Source organism: Solanum dulcamara, chromosome 7, assembly GCF_947179165.1.
Source record: "Solanum dulcamara chromosome 7, daSolDulc1.2, whole genome shotgun sequence".
NCBI classification, from domain to species: Eukaryota; Viridiplantae; Streptophyta; class Magnoliopsida; order Solanales; family Solanaceae; genus Solanum; species Solanum dulcamara.
Window position 1 is genome coordinate 36,720,848 of NC_077243.1, and position 8,698 is coordinate 36,729,545.

The following is an 8,698-nucleotide window of genomic DNA, read 5'->3' on the forward strand; positions in this document are numbered from 1 at the left end:
TCCTTTGTTACATCTCGCACCTTTGCGCATTCGGAAAGAGGAAAAAAAATATTTTTGGCTTGCAAAGAATGAGGTTGTGAATTATTTTATTTATTTCAATTATTAACGGTATGATGTTCATGAAAAAAAATGATGTGGAAATACGGAAGAAGACCGAGGGCAAAAAAAATTGGAAATTTTGGAAACTAATTTTGTGAATTACTTGTAAGACTTATAGTTGGGCTTTAAAAAAAAAGGAATAAGAGAAATTAGGGCCCAATACATGATATGGCCCAAACCTTGAAAATTTAGTTCATTAATTATATTGTCTCATCATCTATTTAGTATATGTGTCTCTAGAAGTTTCAAGACTTCCAAAGAGAGCTAAGTCATCTTCCAAAGAGAAGAACAGACCGATGCTAGAGGAAGAAAAGGGGAAAAATTCCAAGTTTTTCAACTTTGATCCAAAAACCTTATCTTCTTGAATTCTTGTCAAGTTCGAGGCCCTCTTCAACGTGGTATAATTAATTGAGCGAGAAAGTTTCATTTGTGGCAAGTCAAAAATTGAAGAAAAGGTAAGAATTCTATCTTTTTATGTTATGGAAGAAGTCTATGTGTTGTAGCTAGTGGAATTAAGTGGAAATTATGTAATTATGATGTATGTGGGTGTGTGACCATGTGGGTGTGCAAGTGGGTGGGTGTGGTCATGTGGTGTGATGGTTGGGAGAAGAGGAATTGAACTTTATTTAGCTTGTTAGTGGTGTCGTTATGGCGATTATGGTGTAACTACAAGTTTAATGATTCGAGACGGCATTGAAATTGGTTCTAAGTTGTTATAGAGAATTATGTGATTTTAGTATAGTTTTTGTGTAATTATGGAAATAGAATTCTAGTATATGGATTATTGTTATTCTTAATGAATTTGGAAGGAGACAATGCAATTTGGTAGTTTCGTTACATTCGTAGAAGTTTTGGGTGGATTATGGTTTTGGTGGAATTCTTACATATTGTATGGCATAATGTTAACTTCTTTAGAATTATGATTACGTGGTCTTGAGCTAGTAAATGAATATGAAATGTTGATATTAGTTTGAAGGTGAGGTGGAATAGAACTTGTGGCCTTATGTGACAAAAGAGAAGAAGAAGAAAGATTTTTAGTGTAAATTGTGCTTTGTAGTAATTGTTGATATTCTTGGTATGCTTGTGGGTGTTGTTGTTGATATTCTAGACGAGTTAAATTCTCGGGGATGTTGAATTTATAGGGGAGGTGCTGCCCAAATTTTTGTAGGCAAGTAAAGGAAAAAAAAATTGAACTCTTAAAGGCTTATAATTTATAATTGGTAATTGTGACCATTTGTAGATTTTGGAAGAAACGGGATTTGAATTTGAGTGAGCGTAAGAAGCGGATAAGGTATGTAAAGCTCCTCTTTTTCTTGTTTTGGCATATCCTAAGTGTAGTAGGTTGTAATTTGAGACTCGGGAAAAACTCTACTCATGAGAATCCAAGCTTAAATTTCCTAGAAATCCATTCAGTGAAATTGAATTAAAAATTCATGTATATTGAAAAGAAACATGCAAATATCCGTAACTTCTACTTATATGACCGCATCATCCTACAACCTTGATAGATGACTCCGTAGGGCCAAATGTTTGAAATTTATGTACGCCACCTCGGCTTGGCCAAAGGTGGGCCCACTAGCTCCGAAATTCACCTAGTTGTCGTATCTAGTTTATTCTGATAAAACATAAAGGGATAACTTTTGCCCATGAGTTTTCCTACAAAAACTAAGAATAAAATAATAATATCCTGATCGTCCCCTTATGTTCTAATACCCGTTTTGGGACTGTAAACATAATTTCAGAAATGTTTGATATATATATGTGCTGCATTAGTTTCTCACTACTCCGCTCGTGCATATTACTATGATATCGTTCGCCGGAACCTGGGCCGGCTTTGTAATCGTGCGCCCTATAATATACTCGGTAGTATGATGTGTTACGGGTCTCGAGACCTCGCCATAGGTCCGGGTACCGTCTATGGTGACATGATGTGATATGGCATATGATATGTTCTGATGATATGACATGCTGTGATGATACGATATGTTTGGGGTTGGTACGGAGATTTGAAACCTTCTGGAGTATGATGTGTTGTGGCACCAGCGTCAGGGTGGTGACCACGTTCTTATGCCTTATGCATGATTTTACTTGCATTATGTACATATGTTTTCAGTACAGATTTTGATGTTCTGGTTTGGTATGTGCTCCGTGTACCCTCCCTTTCAGTTACGATTTATATTCCTTACACGTGTACTTTACATATTCAGTACATATTTCGTACTGACCCCCTTTATTCGGGGGCTGCGTTACATGCCCGCAGGTATAGATGTTCTGGATCCATCAGCGTAGGTTGCATACCTTCTTCTACTACAGAGTGCTCTATTGACTCGGAGCCGCATTTTGGTATATGCCTTTCTGATGTACACACTCTTATGTATTTGAATATTTGGGTATGACGGGGCCCTGTCCCGTCATATGTTTTCGTTATGCTTTGGTAGAGGCCTGTAGACATAGGTGTGGGTCATGGGTCGTGTACGTTCGTTCGCATATGATTTGTATCTTAATGTGGCCCCTTTTGTTATAACGGCCAAAACGGCCCATATGTTTGTATATATGTACGTATCCAGTGACGCGCCCTCCGTTTCCCCTTTTTGGTTTGATAAATTATTTTTCTGCATATGCGGCTACTGAAATTAAGGATAGCCTGCTATTCTGATTGAGACTAATATTAAATTAGAATTATTTTGTAATATGATGATTTGGTATGTAAGTTCGTTTAGGTGTCCTAATAGGGCACTAGTCGCGGCCTACGGAGCTGGGTCGTGACAAAAGTGGTATCAGAGCGGTTTGTCCTCGGAGTGTCTACAACCCGTGTCTCGTAGAGTCCTTGTTTTCGGTGTGTTGTGCACCACATCTATAAACAGAAGGCTGCAGGACATTTAGGGTGTTACTTTTCTTTGAATCTTAGATCGTGCGCGAGAGCTGTGCTATTAGGATGAATTCCTTTTCTAATCGGCTATTGTATTTTTCAGTGATGCCTCCAAAGAAGGCGATGGCGGCCCAGAAGGGCAAAGCAGTGGTCGGATGGACTAGTCGAAGGCCGAGAGCTACCCGAGCTCGTGCTCAGACTATGCCAGATGTTATGCCCCAATCAGAAGGGTCTGCTACACCACCACTGGAGGAGCCTGGAGCAGCTCCCCCATTAGCTCCAGAGGCTCTAGCGCCCGAGCCTCCAGCTCCTCAGCCTGGGGCAGAGGATAGGGTGCTGAAGGAGGCTGTGCAGTTGCTGACGACGATAGTAGCGGGTCAGGCTCGCGGATGTGGGCAGAGAGGTGATGATGATGACAGATGTGATAGTTTGAGGGTCCGCGATTTCCTGACATGTAATCCTTCAGAGTTTTTTGGGTCTAAGCCCGAGGAGGACCCCCAGGATTTTATTCGGCAGATGCAGCGCTCATTGAGACTAGTCAGGGCTTCTGAGACCGAGTCTGTTGAATTAGCTTCACACAGGTTACGGCATGTTGCGATTAACTGGTATGAGTCCTGGGAGCTGTCCAGGGGCGAGGGTGCTCCCCCAGCGGTATGGGATGAGTTTGCAGCTGCCTTCCTCAGCCACTTCTTACCCCCAGAGCTGCGGCGGGCGAGAGTTGATAGATTTTTACAGCTGAAGCAACGAGGCAGGAGTGTTCGAGAGTACAGCTTGGAGTTTGATTCTCTGGCCCGATATGCACCTACTATTGTAGCTGATATGGAGGACAGGATACATCGGTACGTGATAGGGTTAGATCGTTATTTGGTTGACAGCTGTATGATGATGGCATCTCAGGTCGGCATGGATATTGGCCGACTGCAGGCCTATGCGTAGGGAATGGAGGACCGGCATAGGGGAGATTATTCTGGTATAGATCGTGACAGGAGGCCGCCCAAGAGGTCTAGATTAGAGGGGTATTCTGGAGATTTCCGAGGCGGGCAGCCTCAGCAGCAGTCTGATAGATATCTTCCTCTGTTAAGCCGGAGTACGCAGTCCGCCGTCAGACGACTTGATAGTGCAGGACCATCTGGGGCCGGTCAAAGTTCCAGAGCATCAGGTCCACAGACGAGCAGAGGTTCTGGTCAGTCCAGGCCCCCTATGCCTCGGTATTCTTATTATGGGAGATCACATCCCGAGAAGTGCTACCGAGCTACAGGAGCTTGCTTTTCTTGCGGCCGTCAAGGCCATATCATGCGAGATTGTCCGTTGGCGAGTGGTGCAGCTGGCGCAGTTCAGCCGACAGGATTAGTTGCTGGTTCATCGTCTACTCCTCTAGGTGCACGTTCTGCGGGATGAGGTATGCCATCACTGGCGGGCAGTGGTCGAAGTCGTGGCGGGGTTTCTGATTCTAGCGGTCCTTCGAACTGCATATATGCATTGGCTAGCCGCCAGGATCAGGAGGCGTCGCCAAATGTTGTCACAGGTACAGTATTGGTTTTCTCTCGATCTGTATATGCATTGATTGATCCCGGATCTACTTTATAATATATTTCTCCGCTCGTTTCTAGTAAAATCGGAATAACTCCCAAACCTATAGAGCCATTTGAGGTAGCTACACCAGTTGGGGATTTTATTATAGCTAGGCAGACATATAAGGATTGTTCTGTGATTATATGTGATCGTTGTACTAAAGCTGATTTGGTGGAATTAGATATGATCGAATTTGATGTTATTATGGGGATGGACTGGTTAGCTTCCTGTTATGCTAATGTCGACTGCCGGAAAAAGGTAGTTCGGTTTCAATTTCCAGGAGAACCAGTGGTAGAATGGGCAGGAAGTACAGCATCGCCGAGGGGTAAGTTTATTTCATACCTCAAGGCTAAAAAGATGATTCAAAAAGGCTATATTTATCATTTGGTTCGGGTATATGATACTAAGGCCGAGACACATATTCTCCTATCAGTTTCGGTAGTTAATGAATTCCCAGATGTATTTCCGGAAGAGCTTCCAGGCCTTCCTCCTGAACGGGAGGTAGAGTTCACGATAGATTTGTTGTCGGATACTCAACCTATATCCATCCCTCCGTATAGAATGGCGCCGAGGGAATTAAAAGAATTGAAAGAGCAACTGAAAGACTTATTAGACAAAGGCTTCATTAGGCCCAGCACATCGCCCTGGGGAGCGCCGGTATTATTTGTAAGGAAGAAAGATGGGTCACTGCGGATGTGTATTGACTACAGACAATTAAATAAGGTGACCATAAAAAATAAATACCCCCTCCCCCGGATTGACGATTTATTTGATCAGTTGCAGGGTTCCAAATATTTTTTCAAAGATTAATTTACGTTCGGGCTACCATCAGGTACGGGTACGAGAGGCAGATATTCCAAAGACTGCTTTCAGGACCCGATACGGGCATTATGAATTCAGGGTGATGTCTTTTGGGCTAACTAATGCTCCAGCGGTGTTTATGGACTTGATGAATCGGGTATTTCCTCCGTACCTTAATATGTTCGTGATTGTATTTATTGATGATATTTTAGTTTACTCACGATCAGCAGAAGCACATTTTGATCATCTGAGAACAGTACTCAGCATACTTCGACAACAAAAATTATATGCTAAATTCTCTAAATGTAAATTCTGGTTAACCTCCGTGGCATTCCTAGGGCATATTGTTGGAGCAGATGACATTCGGGTCGATACACAAAAGATTGAGGCTATACAAAATTGGCCCAGGCCTACCACACCGACAGAGGTACGCAGCTTTCTGGGGTTAGCTGGGTATTACAAAAGATTTGTAGAAAATTTTGCTTCTATTGCGACACCCTTAACAAAGCTAACTCAGAAGGCAGCAAAATTTCATTGGACTGATGCTTGTGAATGCAGTTTTCGATTGCTGAAGGAAAGGTTGATTACAGCTCCAGTTTTAGCTCTTCTAGAGGGGTTAGAGGGGTATGTCATTTATTGTGATGCTTCGGGTATTGGGATAGGTTGTGTGTTAATGCAGCATGGTCGAGTCATAGCTTATGCTTCCCGACAGCTTAGACCGCACGAGAGCAATTATCCCACTCATGATTTAGAATTAGCCGCGGTGATTCATGCCTTGAAGATGTGGCAGCATTATTTATAACGTTGATATTTATACGGACCACAAGAGCCTCCAATATATTTTTAAGCAAAAAGAGCTAAATTTGCGGCAGAGAAGATGGCTTGAATTATTGAAAGATTATGATGTCGATATTTTGTATCATCCGGGGAAAGCCAATATAGTAGTTGATGCACTTAGCCGCAAGTCCATGAGCAGTTTAACCGACGTGCCACCAGAAAAGAAAGAATTGGTTCATGAGATTCATCAGTTAGCCAGCCTTGGAGTTCGTTTGGCCAATTCTGAAGATACCGGGATTTCTATCCGAGATGTTGCTGAATCATCACTTATGGAAGAGGTAAAACGGCGGCAGTTCGAGGATCCCAATTTGTTACAGTACAAAAATGTGGCTTTTAACAAAGAAAGGACTCAGTTTAAAATTTTGTCTGATGGGGTATTATTATGTGAAGGCAGGATATGTGTACCTGACATTGCAGGGCTGCGGCAACAAATTATGGGCGAGGCACATAATGCCCGATATTCTATTCATCTTGGATCCACAAAAATGTATCATGATCTCAAATGTTTATATTGGTGGGACGGGATGAAAAGAGACATTGCAGAGTTTGTTGGTTAGTGTTCTAACTGTCAGCAAGTCAAGATCGAGCATCAAAAGCCCGCTGGATTACTACAGCAAATGGAAATTCCTGCTTGGAAGTGGGAAAGAATTAATATGGATTTTGTTACAGGATTACCATGCACTCTACGCAGGTATGATTCTATTTGGGTTATTGTTGACAGATTAACAAAATCAGCCCATTTTCTTCCTGTCAGGACTACGTATTCGGCTGGGGATTATGCTAGATTATATATTAAGGAGATAGTAAGGCTCCATGGAGTTCCTGTATCTATTATAACCGACAGAGGTGCCCAATTTACGGCTAACTTCTGGAGATCCTTCCAGGAAGGATTAGGGACTCAGGTGAGTCTTAGCACCGCATTTCATCCTCAATCCGATGGACAGGCCGAGTGCACTATTCAGACGCTGGAAGATATGTTGCGGGCCTGTGTAATTGATTTCAAAGGTAGCTGGGACGATCATTTGCCACTTATTGAATTTGCTTATAATAATAACTACCATTCCAGCATTCAGATGGCGCCGTATGAAGCCCTATATGGTAGGAAGTGCAGATCCCCGATTGGTTGGTTTGATGTGGGCGAGACTAAATTAATTGGGCCAGATGTGGTACAGTAAGCAGTTGATAAAGTAAAGCTTATTCGGGAGCGATTATTGGCTACCCAGAGTCGACAAAAATCATATGCAGATAAGCGATGTCGACCACTAGAGTTTCAGATTGGCGATTGGGTATTTCTGAAGGTGTCGCCCATGAAAGGTGTGATGAGGTTTGGCAAAAAGGGTAAGCTTAGTCCGCGGTATATCGGACCTTATCAGATTACCCGGAGGATAGGCGAAGTCGCCTATGAGCTAGACTTACCGTCCGATCTGGAGGCAGTGCACCCGGTATTTCATGTATCTATGCTTCGTAAATGTGTTGGTGATCCTTCCAGAATATTTCCTATAGAAGATGTACAGATAACGGATGAGCTATCTTACGAAGAACATCCCGTAGCCATTTTAGATCGGCAGGTGCGAAGATTGCGCACCAAGGATGTACCCTCTGTCAAGGTTCTGTGGCGGAAAAATAACCGAGAGGAAATGACCTGGGAGGCTGAAAGCGAGATGAAGAAGAAATATCCGTACCTGTTTCCTATGCCGTCAGGTAACTTAAATTTCTTAATTAATTACATTAATTAGTAATTAATTATGTGTGCCGCCCATATAAAGAATCCAACCCATAAGGCTAATTTAACATTCGGGGACGAATGTTCTAAAGGAGGGGAGGATGTTACATCTCGCACCTTTGCGCATTCGGAAAGAGGAAAAAAAATATTTTTGGCTTGCAAAGAATGAGGTTGTGAATTATTTTATTTATTTCAATTATTACCGGTATGATGTTCATGAAAAAAAATGGTGTGGAAATACGGAAGAAGACCGAGGGCAAAAAAAATTGGAAATTTTGGAAACTAATTTTGTGAATTACTTGTAAGACTTATAGTTGGGCTTTAAAAAAAAGGAATAAGAGAAATTAGGGCCCAATACATGATATGGCCCAAGCCTTGAAAATTTAGTTCATTAATTATATTGGCCCATCATCTATTTAGTATATGTGTCTCTAGAAGTTTCAAGACTTCCAAAGAGAGCTAAGTCATCTTCCAAAGAGAAGAAGAGACCGATACTAGAGGAAGAAAAGGGGGAAAATTCCAAGTTTTTCAACTTTGATCCAAAAACCTTGTCTTCTTGAATTCTTGTCAAGTTCGAGGCCCTCTTCAACGTGGTATAATTAATTGAGCGAGAAAGTTTCATTTGTGGCAAGTCAAAAATTGAAGAAAAGGTAAGAATTCTATCTTTTTTATGTTATGGAAGAAGTCTATGTGTTGTAGCTAGTGGAATTAAGTGGAAATTATGTAATTATGATGTATGTGGGTGTGTGACCATGTGGGTGTGCAAGTGGGTGGGTGTGGTCATGTGGTGTGATGGT

General features: G+C 42.1%; 1 protein-coding gene and 1 long non-coding RNA gene across 2 annotated transcripts; both read left to right on the forward strand.

The window, feature by feature from the left end:
- Window positions 1-464: 464 nt before the first annotated feature.
- Window positions 465-2,385, forward strand: LOC129895912 (uncharacterized). The gene is made up of 3 exons (XR_008767879.1): window positions 465-554; window positions 1,340-1,390; window positions 2,360-2,385. It is a non-coding gene; the product is annotated as an uncharacterized LOC129895912 (long non-coding RNA).
- A 1,984-nt stretch (window positions 2,386-4,369) lies between these two features.
- Window positions 4,370-7,914, forward strand: LOC129894704 (uncharacterized). The gene is made up of 7 exons (XM_055970364.1): window positions 4,370-4,493; window positions 4,608-4,865; window positions 5,680-6,104; window positions 6,214-6,552; window positions 6,751-7,080; window positions 7,252-7,344; window positions 7,402-7,914. The coding sequence occupies exons 1-7, from the start codon at window positions 4,370-4,372 to the stop codon at window positions 7,912-7,914; spliced, it is 2,082 nt and encodes a 693-aa protein (XP_055826339.1).
- Window positions 7,915-8,698: the final 784 nt, after the last annotated feature.

What these genes read in the sequence shown, in the direction of transcription:
- LOC129894704 (XM_055970364.1), top strand. Translation starts at nt 4,370, where the DNA reads ATGCCATCACTGGCGGGCAGTGGTCGAAGTCGTGGCGGGGTTTCTGAT. An exon ending in AAGTACAGCATCGCCGAGGG is followed by an intron (nt 4,866 to 5,679) that starts GTAAGTTTATTT and finishes TGGCATTCCTAG; the next exon opens with GGCATATTGTTGGAGCAGAT. An exon ending in ATGATTTAGAATTAGCCGCG is followed by an intron (nt 6,105 to 6,213) that starts GTGATTCATGCC and finishes AATTTGCGGCAG; the next exon opens with AGAAGATGGCTTGAATTATT.